Source organism: Narcine bancroftii, chromosome 5, assembly GCF_036971445.1.
Source record: "Narcine bancroftii isolate sNarBan1 chromosome 5, sNarBan1.hap1, whole genome shotgun sequence".
Classification (NCBI taxonomy): domain Eukaryota; kingdom Metazoa; phylum Chordata; class Chondrichthyes; order Torpediniformes; family Narcinidae; genus Narcine; species Narcine bancroftii.
Window position 1 is genome coordinate 11,648,618 of NC_091473.1, and position 12,965 is coordinate 11,661,582.

General features: G+C 44.4%; 1 protein-coding gene across 2 annotated transcripts in view; it reads right to left on the reverse strand.

The window, feature by feature from the left end:
• LOC138763115 (zinc finger protein 271-like) overlaps positions 1 to 12,965 on the reverse strand; it is a 77,002-nt gene that overhangs the window by 12,436 nt on the left and 51,601 nt on the right. Inside the window, exon 3 of one of the 2 annotated variants that reach the window (XM_069936785.1) lies at positions 548 to 3,824. The exons of the other annotated variant lie outside the window; for it this stretch is intronic. Within the exon in view, the coding sequence (XP_069792886.1) occupies positions 1,745 to 3,824 (2,080 nt within the window). The 3' untranslated portion in view covers positions 548 to 1,744. Of the gene's footprint in view, positions 1 to 547; positions 3,825 to 12,965 lie in introns of those variants that run through there. 2 annotated transcript variants of the gene reach the window in all.

A 12,965-nucleotide genomic window follows, 5' to 3' on the forward strand; every position in this document is an offset into this window, starting at 1 on the left:
CAAGTTTCTTTGGCAAGATACCAAAGTGGCTGATTAAAAAGGGAATCAGTTGTAGGTCTCAGCGTACAATGAGTCTCTCTCTGAAAACCGACAAGAACCTTCCTGAACAGTAACCATTTACTTTTCAAGCACCAAAGCCTGGTGAACTTTATAAATGTTAAATTCTGTGCACAGTATAAGAATTGCCTGCAACTAGTGAACTTGGAGGAATGAGAAATGAGATTGGACTGTAAATCGAAGAAATTTTCTGAACTTACGCACTCATTACATACATATGTACTTAGAATTAGAAGGGGGTTATGTTAGGTTAGTTAAGTCAATGGTGATAAGTTAAAGTGTGATTCTGTTTTCATGTTTAAAGATAATTAAAAGCAACTTTTGTTTAAGTAATCACTTGTCTTGGTGAATCTCTATTGCTGTTGGGTTTTGGGGTCCTCTGAGCTAGTAACACAGGTGTTCTAAAGGACATTTAGTCAGTGACATAGATTGAGACCAGAGATAATGTCGCCCAGAACGTGCTTTGGAAGCCAAGAACGAGGCCAAAATCTTCCAGTCACACCCATTTTTATTCAATATCCATTAAGGTATAAGCTAGACAAGGTTTTTCCATACCAGCCAGCCCAACAAGTACAAAGGAGAAGTGCCACAGATCTGGTGCAGTTTAGATGGAAAATCCAATGAACAGGTGCAGTAGGCCGACTGGAAATTATACAAACACACGGAGGGCTGGAGCTACAATGAAAACCCCATTGGAACTATCTGGACTCCAACCACAACTGGAGGGACAATACTTTATATTCCATCTCCACAGTCTCCAACCAGACAGCATGAACATTAACCCAATTTCTGTTCATCCCTTTTTCCGAGTTTCTCTTTCCCTCATCTCTCTGTCTCCTTTCCCCCAGTTCCCCCCTTCCTTTCAAAGAGAAATGCTCTTCCCTCGCCTGTAACTTCTCAGCTCTTTACGGTTCTACACGGCCACCTGTGTCCACCTACAACCACTTACCAGTGACCCTGTGCTGTTCCTCACCCCTCCTTCCTGCATCCACCTACAACCACTTAGCAGTGACCCTGTGCTGCTCCCCCTGCCCCTCCCTCCTTTTCCTTCGGGTGACTGCCTGTGTTTCCACATTTCTGACCAAGGTCCCAATTCTTAACGTTGTCTGCCTTTCACTTCCTCTCATGGCTGTGTCCTGAGTTTCTCCAGCACTAATGTGCATTGCACCTTATGTTCTGTCCTCGAACTCTCCAACCAGATGGCATCAATGTCACTTCTCCAATTTCTGTTATCCCTCTGTTCCATCTTCTCCAGTTCCTCAGCCCCTTCACTTCCTTCTCCCATCAGAGATCTTTCACCTTCTCCCCTGCTCCTCTCATCTCTTCACCCCTCCCATCAGCACCCACATTTAACCCCTTTCCCCTCACCATTTTATCCAGATGTCTGTCTCATTTTTGTAACTCCTGGTAAGGGGCTCAGCCCCAAAATGTCAACTTCCCTTGACTTTTTATGGATGCTGTACAACCTTCCCTAATCACCTGAAAATCCAGAGGTTGCAGCAGAGTTTCAAACTGAATCAATTCCAAACATCAAAGGGAACTTGCACGGCTAAGTCTCATCCACCAATTAACGACGTTGACGTCTTCTGTCTAGTTTGTGATCTCAACATAAAATCCCAGTCAGACTGTAGGGCTGAATGAACTCCATACAGAGGGAGAAGGTGAACAGTTTCTCCCCAATGCAAAATCAACAGTGGGCTTGCAGAGAGGACGAATCGGCGAATCCCTTTCCATACTTGGTAGCAGAGAATGGTCTCTCCCTGGTGTGAACTCTCTGGTGCCTCCGCATGTTGGTGGAATGAGTGAATCTGATCCCACACAGGGAGCAACTGAATGGTTTCTCCCCTGTGTGAACTCGCTGGTGCACCCGTAGGCTGGACGACCGAGAGAAATTCTTTCCGCACTCAGTGCAGGTGAACGGTTTCTCCCCGGTGTGAACTTGCTGGTGTACCTGCAGGCTGGATGGCCGAGAGAACCCCTTCCCGCACACTGTGCAGGTGAATGGTTTCTCTCCAGTGTGAACCCGCTGGTGTACCTGCAGGTCAGAGGACTGAGAGAACCCCTTCCTGCACATGGTGCAGGTGAATGGTTTCTCCCCAGTGTGAATTCGCTGGTGTACCTGCAGGCTGGAAGAGTGAGAGAACCCCTTCTCGCACACGGTGCAGGTGAATGGTTTCTCCCCAGTGTGAACCCGCTGGTGTACTTGCAGACTGGATGGCCGAGAGAACCCCTTCCCACACACAGAGCAAATGAATGGTTTATCCCCAGTGTGAACCCGCTGGTGTGCCTGCAGGCTGGATGGTCGAGAGAACCCTTTCCCACAGAGTGAGCAGGTGAATGGCCTCTCCCCAGTGTGAATTCTCTGGTGCTTCAGCAGGTCGGAGGATCGAGAGAATCCCTTACCACACAGTGAGCAGGTGAACGGTTTCTCCCCAGTGTGAATTCTCTGGTGCTTGAGCAGGTCGGAGGATCGAGAGAATCCCTTCCCACACAGGGAGCAGGTGAACGGTTTCTCTCCAGTGTGAACTCTCTGGTGTTGTAGCAGGCCGGAGAGCTGAGAGAACCCCTTCCCGCACAGGGAGCAGGTGAACGGTTTCTCCCCAGTGTGAACCCGCTGGTGTGTTTGCAGGTTAGAGGGCTGAGAAAACCCCTTCCCACACAGGGAGCAGGTGAATGGTTTCTCCCCGGTGTGAACCCACTGATGTTGTAGCAGGTGCGAGGATCGACAGAACCCCTTCCCGCACAGTGAGCAGGTAAACGGTTTCTCCCCAGTGTGAACCCGCTGGTGTACGTGCAGGTCAGAGGATCGAGAGAACCCCTTCCCGCACAATGAGCAGGTGAACGGTTTCTCCCCGGTGTGAACCCGTTGGTGTACCTGCAGGTCGGAGGATCGAGAGAACCCTTTCCCGCAGAGAGAGCAGGTGAACGGTTTCTCCCCAGTGTGAACCCGCTGGTGTACCTGCAGGTTGGAGGGCTGAGAGAACCCCTTCCCACACAAGGTGCAGGTGAACGGTTTCTCCCCAGTGTGAATTCTCTGGTGTTTCTGCAGGTTGGAAGACTGAGAAAACCCCTTCCCACACACAGTGCAGGTGAATGGTTTCTCCCCAGTGTGAATCCTCTGGTGTGTCTGCAGGGTGGAGGACTGAGAAAACCCCTTCCCACAAAGGGAGCAGGTAAATGGTCTCTCCCCGGTGTGAATCGTCTGGTGTTGTAGCAGGAGGGATGATCGAGAGAACCCCTTTTCACACACACAGCATTTAAAGGCTCTCTCCCCAGAGTGAATGTTCTGGTGCTGCAGGAGGCTGGAGGTCTGGGTGAACCCCTTCCCACACATGCGGCAGGTGTACAGACTCTCCCCAGGGGGAACACACTCATGTTCCTCCAGGTTCTTGGAAGTTTGAAAGCTCTTCCCACAGCCAGAGCAAGTGAATGGGCTTCCCCTAGTGGGGACACACTGGTGTTGAAGCAATGTGTCAGAGCTGGCGAGTCTCTCCCCACACTTGGAACAGGGGAACGGTCTCTCCCCAGTGTGAGCACAGTCGTGCATTTCCAGCAAGTCCACAGAAAGCCCTGCATCACCGCATGCTTCACTGGTCACCTGACCCTGCATGTTGCCAATTGGCTGAAGTCCACTTGTAAGGATCTCCTTGCTCCCTATCCACTGAGAAATCTGGCTGATACTTTGGTCCCGAGGAATCCAGTTGGAGTGTCCCACCACAACGTGGTGTCTGAAGCTTCCTGCCTGGAAATGCACCGTTTTCTTAACCCTGTGAAAAGAAGATGGTGGAGTGAAAGGGAGAAAGGTATTTCCTGAAGCCAGTATTCCAGGACGACACACCCTGGAGGCATGGCCAGCAACGTGACAAATTGTACAAGTGTTCTGAACTGTGAGGAGGATTTCCATGGTCAGGAGAAACAAGTGTCATACGTTTTGTGGGAAGGAGGACAGTGAACACACACTGGAGACCAAGGAACTGATCATGAACCCAGCATTTACTGTTACGTGGGGTCTAGTTTTGTGAATAGTATTTTAGTAAACCCATGATGATAAGAGATATGGCAGGAATTATTGCGATTTTTCGTAGTTTTAGTTTGGGAGGTTGATAACCACATTATTACCCAGAATCCTTAATGGTCCAGAAACCCTTCTGTCTAACATGCCTCAATAGTGCATGTAAACTGCATCCCCACGTCACCTTTGCATAGTGACATTAGAAGGATCCACATCTTCCAACCGATCGGAACCACCCAACCCACCAACAGTAACGTTAGAGACTTGTCACTCAATCACCATAACCCCATATGACTCCGTCCAAATGTCAATAACGTTCATTTCCAACTAGACACAGAACTGCCTCAGCAACAATGGGGGGGGGGATGGGAAAAGGGGTTCCTTTGCAAAGATGGTGCTGTGGCAAGAATTCAGTTGCATCTGGGAGCCAAGTATGGTCAGAGGCCAGATAATGGTGTGTAGACAGGCAAGGAATGGGGAGGGAACACAGACCTGGATGTTGGTATCTCTGGCTACAAAGTGGAGTCTCTCTCCCCTTTTCCCTCTGTCTCCTTTCCCCCAGCTCTGTTTTCACACAGCCAACCCCCTTCCCCTATCAATTCTCACCGTTTTCACACCTACCCTTCCATCTATATCCAATTAACACCTTATTTCTGTTTGACTACACAAAACGACCAGACTAACTTAATCACCAGAGAAAAATGTTCAGCATAACATTGAACCAAAGGTAAAGCCACGAGCCTATGGAGATAAAGAAGAAGAAGAAAATCTGCAGATGCTGGGGTCAATTGCAGAACACCAACATGCTGGAGAAACTCAGCAGATCACGCAGCTTCTACAGGTAGTAAAAGCTGAACAATGTTACAGGCCCAAACCCTTCATCATGAATCTATAAAAACACGTAATTGCCTAAGTAAAAAGGTGGGGGATAAAATGTAAGAGGTGGATCCATGTGGAAGGGGAGAAGAGAAAGAAGCTGAGAAGTGATAGGGAGGAGGGCAGAGGAGCAAGAAGGGAAGTGCTCTGATAGGAGATGGAAGAAGAGGGGTTGGGGATGGAGGGAAGGAGACAGGAAGAAAGTGAGAGAATGTTCCAGAAGATTGGTTCCTGTGTGAGTTTCTACAGCATGTCCATGTATTTGCTTGTGTTTCTCTGATTGACACCTCCCCGCACGCTTTTGGATGCTGCATCTGTCAATCTGCTCACAGGGTGGGGCTAACAGCAATGGGTGGGACTGATTGGCCAGTGGGCAGCATTTTCTGTGATGCCATTTCCTGACGGGCAACGCACATCAAGGAAAGAAGAGACAACATAAAATAAAAAGCAGAATTCTTCATCTGATGCACATCCAGAGAAGATGTCAGCATTTTTACCACAGTCCAGAAACCACTCCATCTATCCCGCCTTCAAAAGGAGAATCAGATGTCACCACACCCAACACCTGCCCACTCATCCCAGCTCTCCATCTTCCACCAATGGTTGACTTCGGAAATCTGTCACTCTCTTGGGCTCGGCTCCAGACAAATCACCGAATTGTTTGCCTTACTAGAGCCTGTATAAAAGGGATGGGAATGTTGCTTAATATTTATAATGCCACTCAGTATGATTTTGGAACTTTATGGCAGCATTGGGTGGGGGGGGGGGGGGGGGGGGCGGTTTAACATCCTCAGTGACACCTATTACAAAAGCCACTTTTGTTGTCAACCTACTGACGTCCCTCTCCCAGCCAACCCACCTCACATTTATAAAATGTGATGCACAGACCAAGGCCCAGGACCTTGCATCCTTTGGGAACGCTTACGCAGATGCAATTGCAAAAGCTGCTGCTAGAAAAAGTCCCCTCATTGTTTATTCAGAAAGCAATAAACTGTCTTGCCTGATATGGAGGATGTTGCAAAACTTCAGGGGGGGACATCTCTGGTCATTTGATTAAGCTCTGGAAAAAGCAGGGGTGCGCCAGAGATCCAGAAATTCAATGATGGGCCACCCTGCAGCACAAGTCTGTGTACCTGATGTATTTTTACCTGTGTTACGTACTATGACCCACATTGAGAATGAGGGAATGGTGAAAGTAGCACTACAAACATGGTGGCACCCAAGTATACTATTTGTCAGAAAACCTACCCTGCTCAAGCTGTTAAATGTATGCTGGGTGTAATGGATCTGTTAATAATATTTAGGTCATAGATTCTCAAAATGGGGTGTGGGAATATTTTGGTGGGGTGCAGGAATATTTTGGGAAATAATTAAAAAGTTGGTTTGAAAAAATAAATTCATTAGGTTGGTGTGAAAGATGTGACTTGGCAACACTGTCAATACGACACAATTGTGGTAACTTCAAAGTAAAATCACTTTGTTCTTTTTATTATCATAACATGTTTTTGCTCTTCAGATGTTCTCTTTTGTTTCTCTTATTTTAACTGTTGTTATCCTTAGTTAACATTATAATTATATTTTTTCTGACCGGTCTTATCATCCATTCCAAATTAACTCATCGGCGACAAGGATTCCAAATGATCTCAACAATCATGTCTCCGTCCATTCCCCTTTACTTTATCAGTTCAGTCATGAGTGAGACCGGTATCTGTATGTATCTTTGTGCACTATGGAATTGATGGAGGGGGGGAGGCACAGGAGATATCAAAATTGGAAAAAAATAGGGACCCCAGAAAGTAATTCATGAGGCTAGTGCAGTTTTGATGGTGCACCTGCTATGAGCGGTAAAAAAAACAGGATGTTTAAAATGATTGAAAGATGAAAATCCAAACACGATGGTTGTGCATTGTGTTATCCTCAGAGAAAACTTAGCTGCCAAGAAAGTTTCCCGTTTTCCACGAGGTACTGCATTCTGTGATCAAGTGTATCAATGCCATCAAAGCTAATGCCAAATGTGAATGTCTGTTTAAGCAGTTTTGTATCAATAAAAATGCAGAACATGTGAGATTATTGCTTCACACTAGGTGTCAAAGCGAAAATGCTTCAAAAGGTTTATGGAATTGTTTGATCTCATCAGCGAGTTTTGGAAGGACAAATCTGAAATGAAGCTCTTGCTAACAACAGATGGAAAAGCTTATGTAAGTTACTTGGACATTTTTGAGAAACTAAGTACATTGAACAAGCAACTCCAAGTAGCAAATATGATGCCTGTTGATGCAGAAACAAAGATCTTTGGATTCATGACACTTCTAGAATTATGCCAATGGAATATTTCTGCAAGAAATTTCTATCAATTCAATTAGTTGAATAAGTGTGAGGTAAATAATGCTGCTACAAACATCATTGTTGACCATTTTAAAATGTTGGTTCAATGACAGATCTCGTGATTTTCCTTCTTGATCAGCTCAGCAATTACTGGTGGACTTATCTGAAGTTCCAGTGCAATACCAAAAGGAGTTATCAGAGTTGCGACATGATGAATCTGTGAAAATTCTGTTCAAAATGAAAGGAACCATGATGTGGCTGTCTAACAAGATCAAAAAGAAATACCCAAACTCAACTACTTTAGCAAGGGAACTATTGTTACATTTTCCATCGCCTTATTTAGTAGAATGTAGCTTCAGTGCAGATTGTGATTTGCTACAAGCTAAGAGAAACCAAGCAGAAATTACAAAATGTGCAGATTTAAGGTTGAAACTAACAAAATTAGTCCCTCAAATCAAAAAAATCCACAACCAGCGTCAGGGGCGAGGTTCCCATTGAAGTGATGACAATTCTTGAATGTGTGTTTGAGATGGTTGACATATTGAAGTAGTAATTGAATATGAAATATGTGTTCCAGTGTATTCCTGACCATAATTACATTGAAATATACTTGCAGTAAATTATTCAATTAAAACTTCTTTTGAATATATAACTTTTTTCTGCTAATGGTGAGACGTACGTTTTATTTTGAAAAATTAAAGTGGGGCCTAGGGCAAAAAAAGGTTAATGTTGAGCTATATTTTCTATAAATATATCTTAGGTAATGTTGTGAGTTTGGGACAGGGTTACACACCCATACAATCAATACATTCAGAAGTGAGGCCATCTTTTGGAGTCATATGGTTAAAAATTCCAGTACATGGTGTTACGGGTAATATATATTATAGTATATATAAATATGTCTTTAAAAGAGATAGATTGTGGGGGTTTAGTGTAGGTGACTTCATAAACAGATATAACATTTCACAAAGGACATCTCATTTGAAGAGCAAGAGCTATGCATAAGCAGAGACCACGTCCACAGTAACTTTACAGAAACTTTGAAGAATGCTTATGGAGACTTCACAAGTAGGTGTTAATTGAACTGATGTTGTGGAATAAATGGACTATTGTCTTTAAAACAACAGATGTCCAGGCTCAGAAACTGATTCTGGTGCCAGCAATCTGTCTGGTTGCAGTTTGCTGTTCTAAGAGGGGTCATGTATTCTTTGCAAAAAGAGAGAGAAAAAAATGTGATTTTTTTTGGAGAGAGAGAGAGAAGGCAGTTCTACAGTAGCTTTTCAATGCTGCAACATAAGCTGGCAGCTTATTGAAACCCCATTTTAAAGAGAGGTTGTGAGTTCTGAGTTCAATCTGTTGAAAACCCTTGTAGTCCTTATAAGAAGAAATGGCTGGAATATTTCTCCTGAAATAAGGTAAACAAGAGGAACTCTGTGATGACCTGAAAACAAGAGGTTATCATTTGGAAAACCCATGATGGGGCAAATTTCTTTGGCAAGACACTGAAGTGGCTGATCAGAGGAAATCAGTTTGTGTGTGTGTCTAATGAGCAACAAATCTCTCTCTGAAACCAACGAGAACCTTCCTGAGCAGTAACCATTTACCTTTAAGCACCAGAACCTGGTGAAAATTCATGAATGTTAAATTCAGTGCACAGTATAAGAATTGTCTGATACCAGTGAACTTGGAGGAGTGAGAAGTGAGATTGGACTGTGAATCAAAGAACTTTTCTGAACATATACACATTACATACAGGTAATTAGAATTAGGAGGAAGTTAAGTTAATAGTAATAAGTTAAACTTTGATTCTCCTTTCATGTTTAAAGAAAATTAAAAGCAACTTTTATTTAAGTAACCATTTGTCTTGGTGAATTTCTATTGCTGCTGGGTTTTGGGGTCCTCTGGGCTCGTAACAATGGTCATATGGTTTCCAAGAATTGAGATTATCTCATTGATGATGTAATGTCACATGATTTTGAGAACTATATTGGCAAATTCAGACATTTTGAATCAGTTCACATCAAGACCCTGTGAAAAACAGGTTGAATTACAGTAACCGAAATATTACATTATGTGTTACTCCTAATAATAATAATATAAAGGATGGCAGTCTCTTCAATCTGAGGTGCCTGCAAGCTCACACCAAGACACAAGAGAAACTTGTCCGTGAACTACTCTTTGCAGACGATGCCGCTTTAGTTGCCCATTCAGAGCCAGCTCTTCAGCGCTTGACGTCCTGTTTTGCGGAAACTGCCAAAATGTTTGGCCTGGAAGTCAGCCTGAAGAAAACTGAGGTCCTCCATCAGCCAGCTCCCCACCATGACTACCAGCCCCCCCACATCTCCATCGGGCACACAAAACTCAAAACGGTCAACCAGTTTACCTATCTCGGCTGCACCATTTCATCAGATGCAAGGATCGACAACGAGATAGACAACAGACTCGCCAAGGCAAATAGCGCCTTTGGAAGACTACACAAAAGAGTCTGGAAAAACAACCAACTGAAAAACCTCACAAAGATAAGCGTATACAGAGCCGTTGTCATACCCATACTCCTGTTCGGCTCCGAATCATGGGTCCTCTACCGGCACAAGGACTGCCTAAAGAAATCTCTTGGTGCCTGCCACATTGACCACCGCCAGTGGGATGATATCGCCTCAAACCGTGCATCTTGGCGCCTCACAGTTCGGCGGGCAGCAACCTCCTTTGAAGAAGACCGCAGAGCCCACCTCACTGACAAAAGACAAAGGAGGAAAAACCCAACACCCAACCCCAACCAACCAATTTTCCCCTGCAACCACTGCAACTGTGTCTGCCTGTCCCGCATCGGACTTGTCAGCCACAAACGAGCCTGCAGCTGACGTGGACATTTACCCCCTCCATAAATCTTCGTCCGCGAAGCCAAGCCAAAGAAGACAGAAGTAAAGTGGGTTTCAAAAGGGGGACCACATTCCGACTGCTCTTTTAAGAAAAGAAAGAGTGTAGTCTCATCGTGGAAGAAAGCTCAGAAAATTGAAGAATACAGAAATCGTGACCTCTTGGAAAGACAGGGCTTGTATTATCCTCATCACAGGAGATACCATAAGTGGCTTTTAAATTTGTTCCCAGAAGATGGTCACTCCTGTTTGAAGAATATCTCTATGAAGCTCATCAAGAGTATCATGAGTTGAGATATCTGAAAATATAATGTTTACATATTTAAAAGTGCTTCATAATTACTTCTGATTCTGAAGTCAACAAGATATTCGAAACTGGACTTTAAAATAGTCTTTTTCAGAATCAAGTTTAAACTGGAATGGTTTTGGACTTTAACACACACACACGCACACATTTGTACATAGTTGGGTTACATTTAGAGTTAAGTAAGGAATGTTGTGTTATTAATAGTTTAATAAAAAACTATTATTTTGAAGTTACCATTGTCTGGTGAATTTTCCATTGCTGTTCCTTTATTGAGTTACTTAGAGTACATCGCTATATTGTCTGGTGATGCTTGATCTTTTCAGTAGCTGGATAGAGGCTCTTCCCACTCAATACGCCACAGCTGGAACAACTGTAGGTGTAAAGGTTAAAACCTTGAGTTTTTTTTAACTCAGTTAATTTTGTGCCTATCTCTTTGAGATACTATTGTTTGTTGTGTTACCATAGTGACTATGATGTAATATGTCATTATATCCACCCAGACTAACGGCTGCTCATTCTTCAGGATGTAGAGAACCGTGAGCACGAGAATTTTTTCTTTGCATTTTATGTATCTCTTTAAAGTTTGTTTATTTCTTTAAAAGCTTCTTTATATACAATTTATATTTTCATTATACAGTAAATGCTTTGTTATTTATCGTTATGAAAGTCTTAATGCGAAGCTGTTTATCCGTTTTATCAACGATAAAACAAAGCAGCAGCCACAGAGTTCGATTTGTTGGATTAAAGAGATTGAAATTTGGAATATTGTAGCTCGTGCTTTTAGAAGATGATACTCGACAAAAATGAAACTAGCTATTTCTGAAACTGAATGATACTTAATTATGGAGTTGAGAAAGGTGCTCAGAAATTAATCGATATGGTCAGTGTGTAATATATTTTGATGGAAAAGAGGAGAGGCAACACACACTGGAGAACAAGGAACTTATGATGAACCCAGGATTTACTGTTACATGGGTTCAAGTTTTGCGAATCACATTTAATAAACAGGTGATGATCTGAGAGAGTACTGGAATTATTTCAGACTTTTACAGCAGCTTTTATTTCTGAGGTTCATAACCGCTTTATTACCCAGAATCCAGAATGGTGCAGAAACCACTATCCAATGAGCTTCAATTACACACAGATAAACTGCATCCCAACATCAACTTTCCATTGTAACATTAAAAGGACAAACAACTTCCAAAGAATCGGAACCATACCCATTAACAGTTGCTTTGGAGACCTGTCACTCAATCACTATCACCCCACGAGATAATATCTGTCCATGTGTCAATCACGTTTGTTCATAACTGCGGAGAGGGCTCCCTGAGCTACATTGCTGCGGGAATGGGAAAGGGGTTCCTTTGCAAAGATGTTGCTGGTGGCAGGAATTTAGCCGCATCAAAGGCTGGATAATTGGGGTGGGTGAGGGACCAGGTACGGCGAGAGTACCCAGACCTGGGTTGGCACCTCTCGCTACAAAACGGGTCCTCACAGAATAGGCCTGACTTAGATGGAGTGAAACATGAAAGTCTGCAGATGTTGTGATTGTAATAAAAACTTAGAAATGCTGGAGGAACTCAGCAGAACTCTCAGCATCCACAAGAGGTAAAGATATAAATCTGATGTTTCAGGCCTGAGCCCTTCTTCAAGGTGTGAGTAGAAAGCAGGCAGATGCCTGGAAGAAGACAGATTGAAAAGAGAGGGGGGAAGAGAGAGAGAGAGAGCTACAGAAAGGAAACATTGGTGTAGATGGAAGGGGGAGGGACAAAGGGAAACTGTAGAAGTTGATGTGATCTGGTTGGTGGGTACCCAGATAGAACACCTTCTCTTATCCCTGTCTTCTTTCCCCCAGCTCTGCTTTCACAGAACCCCACCTCCCCCTCCCCACCAAATCAATTATTTCCTTTCCTCTGTCCAGCCTTTTAACCAGTGAGGCTGCTCACAAACCCATTATGATGGGTGTAGTGACACTGGGGAGAGATCGTTCCCCTGTTCTGAGTGTGGGGAGGGATTCATTCGCCAGCTCTGACATACTGCTACAACAGCAGTGTGTCCCCACTAGGGGAAGCCCATTCCCCTGCTCTGACTGTGGGAAGAGCTTTCAAAACTCCAAGGACCTGGAGGAGCACAGGTGTGTTCCTGTTGGGAGAGTTGGCTCACCTGCCACGTGTGTGGGGATGCGTTCCCCTGGGGAGAGTCCATTCACTTGCCATGTGTGTGGTAAGGGGCGTGTTCCTCTTGGGGAGCATCCGTTTACCTGCCATGTGTGGAGGAAGGGGTGCGTTTCCCCTGGGGAGAGTCCATAAACCTCCCACATGTGTTGGAAGGGGTGTGTTCCCCCTGGGGAAAGTCCGTACACCTCCCACGTGTGTGGGAAAGGGTGTGTTCTCCCTGGGTAGAGTCCATTTACCTGCTATGTGTGGGAAGGGGTGTGTTTGCCCCAGGAAAGTCCGTTCACCTGCTCCCAGTGTGGAAACAGGTATATTCCCCCGGGGAGATCTGTTCACCT